This window comes from Corvus hawaiiensis, chromosome Z (genome assembly GCF_020740725.1).
Source record: "Corvus hawaiiensis isolate bCorHaw1 chromosome Z, bCorHaw1.pri.cur, whole genome shotgun sequence".
NCBI lineage: Eukaryota > Metazoa > Chordata > Aves > Passeriformes > Corvidae > Corvus > Corvus hawaiiensis.
The window spans coordinates 78,128,300-78,146,704 of NC_063255.1; the positions used below are offsets into that span (position 1 = coordinate 78,128,300).

General features: G+C 48.7%; 1 protein-coding gene across 5 annotated transcripts in view; it reads right to left on the reverse strand.

Moving 5' to 3' along the window:
* The window catches only part of VCAN (versican), a 98,722-nt gene extending 86,886 nt beyond the window's left edge, over nucleotides 1-11,836 (reverse strand). The window contains exons 1-2 of one of the 5 annotated variants that reach the window (XM_048291529.1): nucleotides 11,494-11,836; nucleotides 3,336-3,411 (exon numbers count right to left, since the gene is read on the reverse strand). In XM_048291529.1, the coding sequence (XP_048147486.1) occupies nucleotides 3,336-3,405 (70 nt within the window). In that variant the 5' untranslated portion in view covers nucleotides 3,406-3,411; nucleotides 11,494-11,836. The remainder of the gene's footprint in view (nucleotides 1-3,335; nucleotides 3,412-11,493) is intronic. The other 4 variants (XM_048291530.1, XM_048291531.1, XM_048291532.1 and 1 more) reach the window with 4 other exon arrangements.
* Nucleotides 11,837-18,405: the final 6,569 nt, after the last annotated feature.

The following is an 18,405-nucleotide window of genomic DNA, read 5'->3' on the forward strand; positions in this document are numbered from 1 at the left end:
ATAAAGAAAGAGAATGAACCCTCAGTTCTATCCGTTGTGATGGAATTACTGCCAAGTTGCACAGGTGGGAGATTAAAATCAGTCTCAAAATATTTAGAATATATTATGATCTCTTGTCATCTATACACCTTACAGGAACTTTCTTCTTAAATGAAGAATGACTCAATTATAATCATTCTGACTGACGGAATTTTAATAAACTTTTTAAGATCATTGTTTCTGATTATGAGTGATCTGGAATATCAGCACTGAACCCTGAGGAAATTTCCTCCCTTTAAAATTTGTGTCTTCACAGCAGCCAGCTGGAAGCCTTGACAAACAACACTTATCACCTTGATATGCAAACTAGATCGAGCCTAACCTGTGCTACTTCCCAGAATAGGACATTTTGTGTAGCTGCAGTTCTGTCCAACTTCAGAAAGCATTAGAACACACTTTATAAGAAACTACTTGTTGTGGTGAGAGGAGGGATGAAGGAGGAGAAGGAGAAAGGAGGAAGAAGTTTTTCCCTACTGAAAAACAAAATATTTGGCTGACAAAATATCTGAAATACAAGATTAAGTGATGTTCCTGCACAACACCAAAAAGCTTGATTTCTTGAAGCAATCCAGATTAGTTAGTCTAGCAGAATGTACTGACCAATGCAGAAGCTATCAGTATCTTGTATCAATCCATATAACCCTTTTTTCTCCCTTTTGCATTTTTGCTGAGCTTGTATTCCATGTCCAGCCCTATCAATGGGCTGTGACAGACTAATGACACATAGCTGGATATCTTCCTTTTGAGGTGGGAGGAAAGGAAATCTGTGATAAGTGTTAAAAAAACCTTAAAGTAGGAATCTAGATAATTTTTAAAAAGGGGAGAATTCTCTCCTTCTGTGTCAAATTAACCACCATGACCAAGCCAATAACTTTGCAGTGGACAAGGAATCTGAAGAAAAGAGTGCCCTGCATGGTGTAACACTGCTTAGAGGATTGAATTTGCCACATAATTAAGTTTAACTGAACAGAATGTTGCTACTGACTATGCAGACAAATCCCACATGCTTAAAGAATAAAATATTCTATTTATTTTTAGCTAAATTTATGAGTGAAAAAAAAAAAGTTGCATCTCATTTTTCAGTTCATCAACAACCTGCTGGGACATATGGTATATTGCCCTGTCTAGCAGCAGAAATAGAAAGGATCAGTGAAATTGTGTGTTTTGTCAATCCAGCTACTAGCACTGAACCTAAGAGAAGCCTTTTCATTAACCACAAGTCTTTTAGTGAAGATATTAATGAATTCAAATGAGTGAAACTTGTATGAAACACTGACAGGTAATGGACTGAGACCCAACAAAAACCCTTCCTGAGTCCTTTACCAGGTGGTTTGTGGTCTGAGCAAGCAGAGTAAGAGAAGGAGGCACAGAGTGATGATGAACTACTTTTAAAGTCTGCAAAACACTCACAGGGAGGCAGGCAAATGTAAATCTCAGCTGCAGAACTCAACATAACACCACAAATAGCCACCCAAAACAGGTAAGAGAAATGCCAGCGTTGATTATAACCGCAAGGCCCAGCTTGTAAACCACAATATCCTCACACCAGCTAGTGGAAAGTGAGCAAATGCCACACTAGCAGTAGGCATGAGCCTTGAGTGTGAGCATTAATCGTGTCATTAATCCTTCACCTGTACCAAGCAAACAGCCAAGGTGACCCATCCTCTCACACCCCTTTTCCTTCCTCACACAAACCTGAGAATTCAGGTCTCAGAGGGGCCATGCAGGGCCTCTCTCACTCTGCCCTCAAACAAAAAAAGCAGTTTTGTGGCTACATAAAATCTAACAGGCTCGCCATGATATTTATGAGTGTGGCCATTCACAAAGATGAGCATGGAAGAGGAAACAGAGACAGGAATAGTGATAAATGGCGGGAATTTGTTTCACAAAAGATTTCCAGGCTTCAATTTTATATCCAAACTAAGGATTTAAAAAGAAAAGGTTGAAACTTAAGATGTTTATCTCTTCAGAAAGCTGAGATATATTTTATTTTTAGAGTATTTTTAAACAAAAGCCATACGTATAAAGGTTGTGTGTAGTCTTCTAACACTCATTTTCAAAAATATTATTGCACCAACTGACTTTTCTACAAAAGGTAATGGCCTGAGTTGATCCCACATATTCTTTGGGATCATGAATTGGACCAATTCACGAAAAAAGAAATTTTTTTCATCCTTGTCTACCTCACCATGGTCATACTTTGAACATGGTTAAGAGATGGTTGAACATGGGCAAAAGAATGGCCCCCAACTTAAAAAAACAAACCCCACCAAGTTCACAGTGTGCTCTCAGAACATCAGGGTATTTCTGAATCTCTTTGAAAAAATTTGGGCAAGTAAGGATAGGTCACAGCCCGGTCTACATTCCAAAGAATGGGATGTTCATAAAGAACTTGCCTAAGTACCAAAAATTCTACCCTGGAGATAAGATGAGCCATTTAAGAGGTAATAAAAGGTGGAGTAAGTGAGCGGACATGTAAAGATGCCACCTCATGTTCTACAGCTCCAAGGATCCATGCGACTCCTCCCTGTTCACAGTGCTGCTCTCTCAACCCCTGTATCCCTGAATTCTGCGCTTGTGTAAGGCAGTGAGTCGGGTCTGTGGTCTGATCCAGACCTTTCCTCCTTATATCCAATCTAAACCTGTTATCCTTTTTTTTGACTGGTTCCACTAATGAACCAATCCTTTTCCTTATCATTCAGGAGTACCTAAAGGCATTATTAGCAACAGTCTTCAAACTGGGTGGGGGAAAAAAATAGTAAATTTGATTTTCCCAAAGGCTAAAATCAGTTTGAGGAGTTCCTGGAAAGAAGGGGGAAAGAAAATAAAGAAAAATCTTGCTTTGAGACTTGGGAAAGCTGCTTTCCTAATTTTGTGAGTCTGCAGCAGCTGTTGGGATATTTTCCTTACTGAAGGCCTGACCCAAAATTTCAAGTAACCATGGCAACCACACATGGATACATACCTCAGTTTTAGCATGTAATCACCAAAAGAAGTAGTAAGGGCTCCTTCCTTTCTACCCAAACCTGCAGCTGCCCTGACACATCCTTGCTGCAGACCCCAGCAGCCAAGGGACCTGCCCCAGCTTAGCTCATGGCAGCCCAAGCACAACAGATATAAACCAGCAAGGGCCTCGAGGAGGACCCAGAAACAAAATTAGTGATGTGGTGCAGCATGGCAGAGGAAAAGAAAGTAAATTTCCTGAGTTTGGGCTGTTCTCCCAGTCCCGTGAAATGCCCTACCAATTAGACCACTAAATTAATTTTAATGAATGGTTCTGTATACAGCAGACTTACCTTTAGGTAGCATATATGTTATAACTAATGTAGAGTACATCCATAAGATACTTTTTATACTTAACAACATCTTGACCTAGAAATGAAGAACAAAGGAGTAAGTGGTTAGCATTGCACTGTGTCCTTAGCAAATGTTGTACATCAATATTTGTCACTGGTACCAGAAGCAGTCCTTTCTGTTCTCAGGACACCTTCACTTAACAATTTATGGTGGAGATTTGTTATAATGGCCATGTGCCTCTATGGAATAGAGATTTATAATGAGTTTCAGGTTGTTGAGTCCTGAGTGATTCCCAGACATGTCAGCTCTCTTTGGGTTTGCTTCTCATTTCCATTACAGGCTCCACCTTCAAACAGCTGGAAAGCTCTTGACATGTATCATACATACACAATAATAAATTGCATATTCACAATAGTATTTATCAGTTTTTATTTCAGTTCATAGTTACACATCTTGAACCTGTAAATATCCCCAAAGTTTAAAAAAGCATTGCAAGACACGCAAACATCAATGACCACAAAGGGTTTATAAATAGTCCCTCATCCATATGTGCTATGAACATCCCAACATAAGAAATTACTTTCAGCAGCAGTTTGTCAAACCGCTGACAAATTTTTATCACGACCTTGATTTTCTGCAAGATCTGCTACTTGGCCTCTTCACCTGGGCAAGTAACCAAGCTGACAGCTTTTCCTGTTCAAGAGAGATTGCAGCTGAACTGTTTTAAGGATCAGTGAAGCAGATATTCAATAGATATGTACCTGTCTGTGTTATAACTACGGAACCTGTGCTGCACACACATACAATTTAAAACTTCCCCTTTTAAAAACTTCTCAGGCTGCACTGAATGTGACAGCAAGACACACAGAGAGGCAACCTCAGAAATCTCCTGGTGACGTGTTCAGCCTCAGGACAGTTCTCCCCACAGCCCACAGCTGCAGCCCAAACTCCACATGAGTCTGTGTGAACTGGCACACATCCTGTAACGTCTGAGCAGCACGGAAAAGACGCAAAACATCTCCAACCAAGCCTTTCCAGTGAGGCAAGTTAAAAATTCCCACCCAAAAGGGCTGAAAACCCCAGAGGCTTTCATTCCCTGTACATGGACGGCCAGAGTCAGCTGGTTGCACGGGGAAACATGTGCTACAACCTATTCCCTGGGCGTGGAGGGAGAAATGCAGCTGCTTTCCACAGAGCAGGCTGCACACTGCCAAGGACGCCCCATCTCTGCTGCAGCCATTCAGGTCAGCTGAGTGTAGAGTGTGATATCACTATTTTTTAATTTTATTATTTTGCAACACGAACTTCATGGAATTTGCACTTTTCACAACTGAGTCCCAAATGAGAACCGGGACTTCATTCAGTTTAAGCCTTCCATGCCATAAAACTTCTTCTGAAGACCCTAACACATACCCCCCACACCACTCAGCCAGACTTTTATCTCTTTCTACAGTTACACAAGCCAAGCTGCATGTGAAGAAAACAAAAGTGACTATTTATTAGCTAACTTTAAAATTCTATACTGTGCCCTGGTACAAACTCCTTGTAGATGGTTGTTATGAGTGAGGAGGTTGCACAAGATCAGAGCTGCAGACATCAAAGTCCTTTAAATGCAACAGACCAGCTCTGAAATACAGTCACATGCTTGCTTAGATGAACACTTAAGTGATCCTCACTATTTCACAACAATTAAAAGAAAGTGATGTCAGTCTGAGCCTATAGCAACCCTTGTATCCCAAAAATGCTGGAAGCGTCAAGCACCAAAACCACTGCAGTGAAGTTCCTACAGTAACACAAGAGCTCTGATGAGAGCACGAAAAGAAGACTGATACAATTCTCCACTTTCCAAGGTGATGAGTGATGGACCTGCCTGCAAGACAAAGTTCTGGCCCCTGTGACAGCTGAGTGGCTGCAGACCTTTTGAGATGTTCTGCTCACATATGGTCCCATGCGTCACATGCTGGCCACATCCACAGCAAAGCCAAGGTCCAGAACAGAATATTTACAAGTTTAGCTCTCCATGTTTACCCGTAAGTTTTACCTCCCTCCTTCCCCTGAAGGCAACCTTGCCTTTTGGGACCAGAATCAAGGGAATCAAAGAAACCGGACAAGGAAAAGAACAAAGCATTTTCTTTTTCCTGACAACAGGGGTGTTGCACCCAAACAGGGCTGGTTGCATTTTGCAGCCACCACCCGGCTCAGTTCTCTGGCTCTGACCTGGTGTACCTGGGTGCCTGGCACGTGCCAGTGGAAGCCTGTTGCCCTTGGAAGTTCATTGTAATTGCTGTCATGACACAACTGCTTCCACGTTTGGTAAGAACACAAACCCTGCTGCTACGCTGCCAGTCACCAAGCACAACACACACACCCACAGAGACAGATGAAAACAGAAAGGCAACTATGGAAGGACAATTTTCAAGGTATCCATGGGAACAGAAGAGAGCACTCCTGGCTGTGATGGCTCCTAGCCTTTTACTGAGTAGGGCAGGAATTACACCTGCTACACCAAGGGCTTGGAGAGCTCCAAGAAATTGCACTGTTTGAGCAAAGAGTTTAATATGAGACACCTGACAAAAATCCCCACTCGACTCTTGGAAAACCACCTCTTGATTTTTTATAAATCTCCTTTATCCTGAAATGCTTACTCAAGCAATGAAAAGCCCTGGGACAACAGTCTGATTTTCAGCCCTTAGGGTCAGGAGTGTGAGCCCCACACAACCCTCCACACCTGAGGGCTGGTTTTCATGCTCCAGGCCTTGGTGGGTTCCCATAAACACTCCTGGCTTGCCCAGTGCTGTTCCACTACAGCTGCCAGAATGAAAAGTAGTGCAATTACCCCTGCCACCCTCTCCAAACACACAGACCATAACAGCAGCACCTTTCCAGCCCCACAGGGCAGCCTGGCTTAGGAGGAGACAGAGCTCTGCAGACCTGGTGCCAAAAATCCTCCTGGGGACCCACAGGTGAGGCAGAGGCTGCTGCTTACACCTCACCCCGATTCTTGCCCACATTTCCAGGCTCTTGAATGTGCCTGCTCCTGCCCCCTGCCCTTCTGCTGGCAGAGGCTGCAGAGGACTGCGTTCCCCTGTAGCCTCCAGCGCTAAATCTCTCAAACTGGTTTATGTTTCCCATTCCCGCACTCTGCTGTTCACAGAAGTCTGCTGTCTGGCTGCTGTACTGCCCCTACGTCCACTGCAGTTACCCAAAATCCATCTAACCATACCTTTTTCCACAAGATTTTTTCTTCTTTCCCTTGGTGTCACTACACCCATAGTAAAAGAAATCCATAACACTCTGGACACAGTGAGCAAATCTTGCCAACTCAAGCTGCAAGGCTTGAGTAAGTGTTTAATTTCCACCTTCTGCTAAAAAAGTACCTCACTTGACGTGACCAAACTTGGGTTGCCTGCTGGCTGGTTTCCAACTGGGCTGATCCATTTTATTAGGAGCTACTACAGGCAGATGGATCTACAGCAGGAATTTGTGCCACATTTTTAAATGGGATGCAACCCTGAGTGCAGCATCTTTTAACCAAAAGATGGCGAAGTCCTAGACAAACTTCACATCTTTAAAAACTAGCAGCAGGGGTTGTCTCTGAGGGGAAAGAGCATAGCTCCTATTTTTTGCAGGCACTGCTACCTTTCCTTACTACAGAAAAACTCAAAGGAGCAGTAAGTTCTGACCAAATTCCAGCTTGTGTTTAGTTTGCAGTGTAAGCTTGATCTCACACCAATGCTATTTTAATTTAACCAGATGGGAGAACATCATGTCTCTCTTTCTGTTTAAAACTCCAGGTTCAGAAAGTGAATTGTCCTGGTGTGGAACAGACTAAAGCTTACCATCGAAATTTACTCCCGGTTTCTCGGAAGCCGAGGCAATGAGAAATTAGCCATTTTCATAGAGGTAACAATGTTTCTAAAACCTGCAACTTCTCAGGTTCTGCATGTGCTCTACAGCTGCATTGTGAAATCTGGACATGTTCTTTAAACATGTAAAAAGCAGCCTCTGAACACCTGACCCACATAGTGAAAGTCAGAAGGATGTAAAAAATTAAAAGAAGAAAAATAAGAGGGTGGAAACCAACAGAACCCGTCACTAGAGAAGAGAAGGAAGGCTGCTCGTACTAATGGGTAAAACAGTAAATTACAGTTTCCAGTGGAACCCCAACAAGCTGGAAATGACCAATCCCAGTCATAACACATCCCTCGCTACTTTCCAAGCTCTGAAACCTTCACAGGTGCCATCCTTCCTCAAATGCACACATCCTGCACTTTCTTTTGCTTCTGCACTCCTTTGATCCTGGTACTCCATCTGACTGTTAATTGCTGACATGTATGCGCCTCACCGTCAGCGCTGCCTAATTAACTTTGCCAGCTTCACCACGTCTCTGCCACATGATTAATTAGCCCACTGTGCCGACACATGGCACATCAGCCTGCATACGATTCATCGGTGGCCTCTGCTTGGCCTGTTATCCCTTGGAAAATTCCCCCCAAGGCCTTGGAGAAGATCTTTGGGGTGTCTGCATCGCCCCTTCCTTATGACCTCCAGCAGCTGTGGGGGGGAAACTCCTCCAGGCTGAACCCTTGCGGTGCTGCCTCCAGGCTGGAGCACAGACAGGAGCAGTCACCAGAGCACAGCGTGTTCTGGCGCTCCTGGCTGCAGCAGCTGCTGCCTCAGGACATCCCTCACAGCCCTGCGCTTTTATGCCAGGAGCAGCTCCAGGCTCTGGGACAGCCATGCAGAGACACAGTGGAAAACTGCCAGAGACAGCACATGGAGGAGCAGCGAGCACACCCCGCTCCTCCTGCACCACCCCAGCTCCACCTTCTTGCTCCTGCCTTATAGAAACATTGAATATCCCAAGCTGGACACACAGGGATTGCCAAGTGCAGCTCCTTGCCCTGCACAAGATGCTCTGACAGTCCTATCCTGTGCCTGAGAGCGTTGTCCAAGTGCACCTTGACCTCTGTCAGGCTTGGCACCCTGATGAGCTTGTTCCAGGAGAACTGAGGGCCTCTCTTGCCCACCTCTCCCAAGCACCCTCACTGGTGAAGGGAGCAAGAGGTGGAGCCATGAGGAAACGATGTGAAGGTGTCATGGCACCCACAGGTCTAACCCTGCACTGCCATCATGGGATTCAGCACCAGGACCCCCCTGTGGACTTCAGCAGGGTCTCCTCAGTGCCTCTTGGGGTTCACCCAGTGCCACTGCTGGGCACAAGGGTGGCTGCAGCTGCCCTCACCTCACTCTGCCATCCCCACAGCCCCGGTCCCACCTCACACCTTGAGCCCGGGCAGTGAGGGGCTGCCCAGTCAGAAACATGCCAGTCCCAGCCCGCTGTCCAACACTGCCCATCGGGCACTGCCAGCTCCCGTGCCACAGAATCACAGGTTTTGACTGGGAGGGAAGTTAAAGCCCATCCAGTGCCACCCCTGCCATGGGCAGGGACACCTGCCACTGTCCCAGGCTGCTCCCAGCCCCAATGTCCAGCCTGGCCTTGGACACTCCAGGGATCCAGGGGCAGCCCCAGCTGCTCTGGGCACCCTGTGCCAGGGCCTGCCCACCCTGCCAGGGAACAATTCCTTCCCAATCTCCCATCCAGCCCTGCCCCCTGGCACTGGGAAGCCATTCCCTGTGTCCTGTCCCTCCAGCCCTTGGCAATTGTCTCTCTGCAGGTTTCCTGCAGCTCCTTCAGGCCCTGCAAGGCCCCAGTGAGGTCACCCCAGAGCTTCTCCTCTGCAGGCTGAACAAGCCCAGCTCTGGCAGCCTTTCCTCCCAGCAGAGCTGCTCCATCCCTCTGCTCATCCTGGTGCCTCCTCTGCGCCCACTCTTTGTCCAGAGGACTCCCGGGGCTGCATGGGGAGTGCAAAGATCTGCGGCGACAGAGATGTTTTTGAGGGGGTGTTGGTCTCTTTAAATTACTTTATTACGGCGGTGGTCTGGGGGGTTTTGGCCTTTTTTTCCCCTCACGGAGATGGGCCCGGAGCCCTCTGGCGGGAAACCGGGGGCCGCGGGAGCTGCCGTGCCGCCGCTCGCCGCCTGGGGGCGCCGCGGGGCCGCCGCCTCGCCCGCCCCGTTCCTCGACAGCGGCCGCGCCCTCGGGCCGAGAGCGGGCCCGCGGCGCCACAGCGGCACCGAGCCGCGACCCCAAAACCGGACCGATCCTGCCACCCCAAAACCGGGGCCGAACCCACGAGCTGCCGGCGGACACGCGACACGGAGACCCCCGAAAACCAGCCCTGCCACAGCCTCCCCCTCGCCCCGGCAGTGAGGGACCGCGCCCGCCCCGTCCGGGGCTCGCCCCGCCGAGCCTCGCTCGCTCCTTGTGGGGGAGGAAACTTCCCCTTTCGCTCAGACCGAAAGGCGAAAAAAAAAAAGAAAAATAATTAAAAAAAAAAAAAGAAAGAAAGAAAGAAAAAGAAAAAGGCACGGAAATAAAGGCAATCCCTGAACCCACCCAACATTTACGCTCTCCCATCCTGGGATGGTTTTTTGGGTTTGTTTTTTGGTTTTTTGCAGAGCGATTCAACGCTCACGCCTCAATTAACAAAAAAAAAAAAAAAAAAAGAAAGAAAAGGAGGGAAAAAGTGGAGGGAGAAAAGGGAAGGAAAGGGAAAAAAGGGGAAGGGAGGAAAAAGGGAGGGACAGGGCAAAAAGGGGAAAAGGCGGGGGAAATCGGGTGAGGAAAGGGAAGAAAGGGGAGGGGGGAAGGAAACAAAAAGAAGGAAAAAAAGGAAAAGTGGGAAGGAGGAGGGAAAAGGGGGAAGGGGAAAAAGAGGGAAAAGGAAAGGAGGGAGGAAGGAGGGGCAATGGGGGGAAAGGGAAAGAAGGAGAAAAAGAGGAAGAACAAGGAGGAAGGAAGAGAATGGGGGAAAGGGAGAAAAACCGAGGGAAGCGGGTGATAAAAAGGGAGAAGGAGGAAAGAAAAAAGAAAAAAAAAAAAAAAAAAAAAAGAAGAAAAGCCATCGGGGCTTAATCCCGAGCGCCGGTGCCGAGAGGGAGGGACAGGGGGTGGCCGGGAGGACGTGACCAGGGGGACAATGAGGGCCGGCCCCGGCCCCCGCCCGCTCCCCGCCGCCCCTTTGTGTGGGGACGGTGCCGGGGGCCGGCGGGGGCTGCCCGCGGTCCCGATGCCGATGCCGTCCCCGCACACACCCACCCACCCCCGCTCCTTCCCGCCGTCGGAACTCCCTGCGTGCCCTCCACGGTGCTCTCACTTTTCCTTCGTAACACAAAGGCGAAATCCCGGGGAGCGGAGGGGGAAGGCAAAGCCCGTGCCCCAGAAACTGGACGTGGGTGTAAGAGGGGGCGTTTTGCTCCACTGACCTCGCGATCCTCCTCCTCACCCACCGCCCCCCTTTCCGCGGAGAAAATGTGGCTCAGGGCACGCTGCTCTCCGGCTCCTTTGGAGAGATGCTGAGCACCTCAGACCCGCTTTCTGCCCTGCGAGCAGCTTTCCAGGAACATCGGGGGAAGGGATTGGAGGGAAAAAAAAAAAAAAAAAAAAAGGATGTGGGGAGCACAGTGGAGTGGAGGACACAGAGCACACGATTTTCCCAGCGCTAGAAAACTGGTGGCCGAGGGGAAAAGGTCCGTTCTCGTCGCTCCTGCCACACGGGCGCTTTGTGTACTTAACACCCGTAAGGAACAGCTTCCTCCCGTCTCCCTCCGGAGCTCCATCGCACGCCAAGGTGCGGCTGGCTCTACCTTCTCATCCATTCAAACCACCAGCACCGAACACTTCTGTCAGGGCTCCCACCCCAAAGTCTTCTATTCCCTAGTTTTCTTTGTTCTCCTCTTTGCACCGGGGTTTGGGGTGTTCTTTTTGGGTTTTTTTTTTTTTTATTTGTTTGGTTTTTTGTTGTTGTTTTTTTTTTCTTTTTTCTATTTTTTTTTTGTGGGTTCCCGAGCATCCCTCCTTTTCCTCTTCCCCCGCGTGCCGTTGAACTTACCCCAGGTTGTTTAAATTCACCAATCATCTCTATTCCCTCCCGCTTAAGATTTGCGGTTCAAACTCTTTGTTGGTACAAGAAGTAAAACAATTGTTTTAAATCTTAGACTTAAGTGATTGCTGGCAGTCATATATATAGAAAAAAAAAAGGGGGGGGGGGGGGAACTCTAAAAACCAACCCGAAATAAAAGAGTTATAGTTACCTTAAAAGGTAGCGTATTGCAGAGATCGCAAAAAATCACAACGTGGTGGCTGGGCTAGTCCAGAGATCCCAGTGGCCGCATGAAAGAGTAAATCCCCTCGTTAGTGCTGGAAGGAGCCGGTGGTTCCGGGGTCTCCCCTTCTGCCGGAGCTCGGTCTCCTCTGCTTCGCTCGCTTCCCGCCGGCGAGCACCTGACTCCGAGCCGCGGAGCCGGGACCGAGCTGTGGGCAAAGGCGGCGAGCCTGCAAGTTCAAATGCGAGCCTCAGCCACCCATCATTATTATATCGTTGTACCGTCAGCGCTGCAGAGGAGGGGCGCTGGCTCGGGGAGAGGAGGGTTCACAAGCTCTGCGAGAGCCTCCTTGCAATTTCCAAAGCTCCCGCAGCTGCTGGGCGCAGGAGAGCTCCCAGCGCCTGCCTCCTCGGAGCGGGGCCCCCCCGCCCCCAGCCCGGCCCGGCCGCCCCCTCGGGGCACCCCCCGGCCCCCAGACCCGGAGCGGGGACCCTCAGCCCGGTGCGGCGGGACGGGTCCCTCCGCTCGCCCGGCACCAGCCCTCCGGAGAGGGGCAGGCGGGTGCGAGAGGCGCATTGTTCCCCAATTAGACAATTAACCGGGAAGAGAATGGAGAGACCTCCTCCACCCTGGCTCCCGAAGCCGGTTGAAATGGGGAAAGTGACTGGGACCGAAATGCCTTTTTCCCCTTTGCCTCCCCAGTCTCAGCGGAGGTTGCAATGAAAGAATATATTGGTGCTGGTTCCAAACTTCCCCTGCCGATGCCAATTCACAGGCAGCCTCGCATCGGCAGCCGCCCGAGCCAAGTTTCTCCACCCATGCATCTCCAGCCACTTTTTTTTCTTTTTTTTTCCTTTTTTTTTTTTTTTTTTAAGATTAGACTCTGCATTTGCTGTCCAAACCTCTCAGAGATGAAGTCATAAGCAGAACTCTAAACCACCCTTTTACAAGGGATGTTCACCAGTTAATTAAGGGTCTGCTGTGCTCTCCAGGCAGCCCCCATCCCAAAATGTACCTATTTCAGTATGTGGGAGACATGTGAGGCACCCTCACCAGGCACAAAATACTGGCAAGAGCAGTGCCTCTGGCGTGCTCTCTCTCAAGCAGATGCCAGAAGCCCCCCTCCTCCAGAAAGGTATAAAACTGGAGACAGAAAAGAAAAGCCTAGAGAAATAGGTGTGTCTGATTGCACTACTCTGGGCACGTTTTTGGCAGCCCCAGGTACGACAACTAGGAAGAGGCAGAAGGAGTTTTCCTCCAGATCCTCTCGCTGTTACTCTTCCAGCGCTGTGCCCCCAGGGGTACAGAGGATTTTAGGCAAGCCCAAAGCCCTTGTTTCCAAAGACAAACCTCGGTGCCAAGTTGGAGGGGTGGGAGGTGGAAGAGATGACAGCCAAGCAGGGAGAAATGGAGACCTGGAGGCTTAAACCAGATCAGCTTTGTGGGAGCTGTGGCCTGGGTGAATGGAGCTGGAGTGCTGGGTGAAATCCTTATCTCGACTTGCAGAGCTTGTTTGTTTTTTCTCCTTACACAGAGTAAATACACAATTGCTTACTTGGGATGTTAAAGAGAGGCTTCTCTGCCACCACTGCCACCTCCCAGCAGCACCAGTCCCCCCAGTTGCTCGTGCATGGGTCAGTCCCTGCACGTGCCTCCTGGGCACTGCCACCCCTGAACACACCGGACCTACGCCACGTTGGGACAAGGTTTCTCAATCCTTGAACCTTGTGCGTCAGAGGAGCTGACAGAAAGACAACACTCTGGTTTCGAACACTATAAAGAGTTGTGGGCACGCTTTTGAGGGTGTTTGATGCAAATTCACAGGGACGATTTGCAGTTCCTGTTTTTGCTGGCCTTGCCTGCCTTGCCATGGGCAGTGTCAGTGCTGAGGCAGGGCACACTTCCCCTGCACAGTGTTGTGATGAAGGGAGGATACTGACATAGAATCTCTCCAACGCTGGTTCAAACAAGCCTCTTCTGGCCCCCCCCCCCCAGACATAAGGGGGTTGTGTGAGACACACGGTGAGGGCACTGTTCCCATTTCCCCATACAATGTCAGCCTTCCCAGGCTGCAGACAAACCCTTTGAAGGTACCTGCATAAGGTAGGAATCTCTCTGGGACATTCCCTTTTCTAGGTGAAGGGGTGGGAGACTATCCTGCCGCCATCCCAAGCCTCTGGAAAGGAAAGCAGGACATACCCCATGGCATTGGGTATCTCCAGGCCACTCTCCAGGACAAACAAGGAATTTCTAAGTGACCAGTCAAGCTGCACCTCTAGCCTTCAGTGTCCCCAATTTTCCAGCTTCACCTGCTCCTGCTCTGCTCCCTGCCTTGGCTTCAGGCAGGAGGAGTGACATTTAACAGAGCAGGAGCCACCTCTGCAGCCCTGATCTTGCTTCTTCATCACCCATTGACTCTTGTCCACTGGAGACTGAACAACTGCTCCTGGCAAAGGATGGGAAGAGGAGAGGATGACTGCTGCCCATGCCCTGTCGAGATCCTTGCTGTGCTGTGGAGCATCCTCTCAGAGCTGTGGCTGCAACAGCACAACCCCACGAGGGGAAGTTGCGGGTTTCTGCTCCCACTGGGGCACCCGCTGTGCTGGGGGTCCAGCTGAAGGACTGACCACCCCTCCACCACCCAGGGGATCGGGAGATACTGAGTCTGACCAGAAATCTGAGCAGGGAGTAGGGCCGGGGGGTAGCGCTGCACTCTGCCCTGCAAGCACCAGCAAGAAGCAACCAGTAGTTATAGCCCGGGGCTAACCAGCCTCGGCTCGGCTCGCTGCTGGCACCTCTTTTTTCTTTTTCACGATGGGAAAGAAAATAGATTATTTTTTCAAAGAGAAAAGACCCTTTCTCCCTCCCCTTTCCTCTCCCACCCCCCGATTGCCGGAGCTCTGATGGGAACCGGCCGGCCAAAGCCGCTCAGTCTGGGAGCTGGAAAGAAAGCGGAGGATGCAGAACCCACCCCCTTCCCCCTCCTCCCCAGCCCGCTCCCCGCCTTCCTCCTCCTCCTCCTCCTCCTCCTCTTCCTCCTCTCCGCCCGGCGCGGAGCTCCCGGAGCCCCCGCGGAGCCTCGGGGCCCCGGGGCTGGAGGCGCGGAGCCTCCCCTTCCTCACCCTCTCGGCGGCGGGGCCACGAGGAGAGGAGGCGGGCGGGGGGCTCTGCGCTCCCCCCAGCCCTTCCCACGGTGGGATGGAGGTTCCTGGGCACGGGGGAGGCTTTGGGGCTGGCCAGACAAAGGCGCGGGCGGAGGTGGTCGCAGGGCTCCTGTGGGGCTGGGAAGGGAGGGATGAGGAACTCCTCCCGGGCATCCCCAGCTCGCCAGGGAGAGAAAACCCCGGAGGAAGGGGGGTGGGTTACACCGGAGACCCTCGGGGCTTTTAAGGATGACTGGGGAAAGTGAGGAGCGGATCAAGCTGGAAAAACAGACCGCTGCAACCCCTCGGTGTTTTCATCCCACTTTATTTAACCCTCCCCAACCTTCCCCGAGAGCCAAGGTTTCTGCAGTGAACCAAAAAACTCTCCAGAAAGGGGATCTCCTTTCTTCCTCTTGGAGACCACGCAAACTGCCTCCATGGGTTATGTCAGGGGCCTGAAACATTGTCTGATTTACTGTGAATGTCAGATATTTTTCTTTGTAAATATTTTAGGCAAAGTAGAAACAGTAAACCTCCGCTCAGGCTGCCAAAGTCTCCCATGACAAATCATTGTTTTCAGATGTTCAGATTTCTGTGAGAAAACCCAACAAAAGGGAAAATGTTTAGGCTTTGTCTCCATCCTAAAGCAATATCACTCGAGAAAAAAAAATAATCCTCCCAGCTACATCGTAGTCCAGAGATGAAGAAAAATACTATTTTCATTACACACTTCTTAAGCACAGGTTTTATGTTACTGACTCAACAATGATTATCATTTTAAATGTGAAACACAGGCCCTAAATGGTTCTTTATGAGAAACCATTGTTTTAAAATATCTGAAATTAATTAGACCATGGCTACAGCCAATGTGCAAATATCAAACTGAACATCTGTGGACAAGTTTCCAGTCACTTGAAAGAATACTGTGGATCTGAAACACAGTCTCTCAAGGAGAAACTAATTTGTCTGGCATAGGTTCTCTTAAGCCATCTTTTGTGGCTTCACAATCACCTTTTCTTTGTCTCTTCCATCATTTTTTTTCTTTTCCTCCTGAGCTGCTGTGTGTGAAAAAACCTTACGTAAAAGTAAAGGAAATAATTCATGCAATTTAGGTGTCAGCAGTACTAAGATCAGTTCAAGCAAAATCAAAGATCCTTTCAAAGTTATTCCACTTGGTCAGTGGCTCTGAAGGTCCAACTTCCCACTCCCATCTACTTGCAAAGGGTTGTGCCATGCCAGCTGTGCTCAAAAATGAGTCCATTGGCCCAACTTTCCTCTCAAAGGTACAGAAATGTAGGCTGCTTCCTTATTCTGCAGTGATTCAGTTATCTAAACCCCAATGTGTTTTCAGAAACCACAAAATCTCCCGAAACAATAGACTTTTTACAAGTTCTCAGATTCCACATTTAAGAAAAGTTTTTTTCCCCAGTACTTCTCTTTCCTATGCTTCAAGTGAAATATGTTTTCAGAGGCAAATTAAACTCTCCAAAGGAGTCAGGCTTAGCAGCAGTGGTAACCATAGTGTACACAACCACTTTCTCAAACAAAACACTTGATGGCTTATGTCAATGTTTCTTTTGTGGCAAAACCCTTCTCCACCTATTTTTACTCCATATTTCTTCAGCAGAGGGGAGAGCACTCAGCTACGAAAAACTATGAATAGAGTGTTTCATTTGGTAGCAGAACAAGCCACAATTGATGGTTGGGTATTATTTCTGCATTAAATGTAATGATGCAGACACGGCACTATCTGCGCTGCGATAGTCGGTTTCCAGGACAGGATTTATCAGGAGGAGGTCCAGGCTTTCAGCAGCACTGGATGATGATGGCAAAGGCGACGATGTTTTTCTCCTGTGTTCTCATGCTGCCTTCTGTTCTGACTCAGTGTTTCTGCCTTGACTCCAAGGACAAGGGGCCAGACTGGGATGTTTTATGTTTCCACGGCTAATCCCCCCAAAAGCTGTGTCAGGAAGCTGGTGGTGTTTAGTTCTGGCTGGTGTAAGTGTCAGGCTGTGTCTCCAGGTCAGGCTGGAAGAGCAGCCTGCTTCCCACAGCCTGGCTCCTTAAAGAATGGCTGCTTTGTGATTCTGGGGAGGAGTGGTCAGTGTGGGCAGGTCACCACCAAGGTCCTTCTCAGGGCTGGTCCCTGTGAGGACCAAACACAGCACGAGGCAAACAAGGGGGAAAGGAACTAAGAAACTTATCAGCACAGGGTGGCCTGAGCCATAGTCAAGTGTTGTGCTAATCCATGCTGTCCTGGGCTTCCTCTGATAAACTCCATCCTGGGCATGCTTTTTTTTGTTTTGATAACTCTGTGGCTGCATCATAAGCTTGACGGCAGAAGTAATCCTGAATAATCAAATGTGGGTTTGTTCTCTTACTGTTACCAAAAGAAATGAGTCTTTCATACTCTTCTTTCTTTTTTTTTTTTTCTTTATGATATGAAGGTACCACCATTGTGCAAAGAGTAAACTCGCTGGGTCTGGTTCTACACTGATAGGGAAAACTCTTGAAATGGATTAAGAGAGATTTTCTTAACTAATCTCTTCTTCCTGGGCCTTCTCATCCTTGGCTAAAGCAATAACAAACATTCACAACGTAATTAATCCAAACCCTGCTGAAGTCACTGGAAAGATCCTGCTGACTCCACAAGTGTCAGTCAACAGTTTCTTCTCCTTGGCTGTCTGTGAAGGGGAAGAGAAGAAATGAAATAGATCAGGAACACCCTAAAAAGTGGAGGAAAGAGGGAGTTCAGGCTTTTTCTTTGCCCCCCACCATGCAGGAAACTCTCTGCTTTTCTTCTCTGGGGGACTTCTTTTTGCAGATCAAAATAGAAAGGTGGCAATCTTGGTAGCTGTTAGCAGGCAAGGAAAGATGAAAACCCCCATATCTACAGGAAGAGTCATAGTCCACCTTGAGTAAAAGAGTTTAAATAGGTTGAAAGAGCTGATCCTGTCCTGGCATCTCACAGCTTTTGATTGCCTCTCAGACATGTCCAAGATAATACCTGTCATAATGCCATTTGAAACAAACAAACAAACAAAAAAATGGGCTGGGGATGTCTGCAAATATCTCGTGCTCAATTTATAAGACTCTTGGGGTAGCTGTAGACATTTCCCCCCCCCAAAAAAACTTATCATTTCCTATGAAGGAAATAGTTTTTGTTCAGTGGGGAAAGAATGGGTGTAAAAGCAGAGAGAAAAATTCAGTGCCTCTCTGTTGAAAGCTACCCTGCTTTGCTGAATATTCTCTGATTTTAAACGATTTTTCCTAGTTTTTTGAAGGCCTCAGCTAAGGAAATGTAGCACTCGTGAAGCTCATTTGAGTTTTACACAGAACATGAATCACAGTGGGAGCAGAGACAAGTTTGGAAAGAGGAAGTAACTCTGCCCTGAAGACCCAAACACCAAATAAAAATAATCAGAGTCAGGAAAAAACAACAAAAAAAAAGTGACTTGCCAAATAATCTTACTCTTTGTGAGGAAGATGTGCTCCATGTTTTGGGAAGCCCAGGACTGTCAGTGAGTGAGAGCTGATTTGTGATGTACACCATGAGCACCAGCCACCCTCACACCTCCTCCAACGGCTGTGGCAGGCAGCTACAGCAAACAAAGACCCCTGGGTGAGCCTTAAGGCCAAGAAGTGCTGCTAAAGTGCCCTCGCAGACCGAACCTGCAAGATTTGACCAAGAGCTTCAAGCTCCATGTTCTTCCCCACACCATCCCCAGGTCTCTGCTCTGACTTGGTCTTGGCTGGC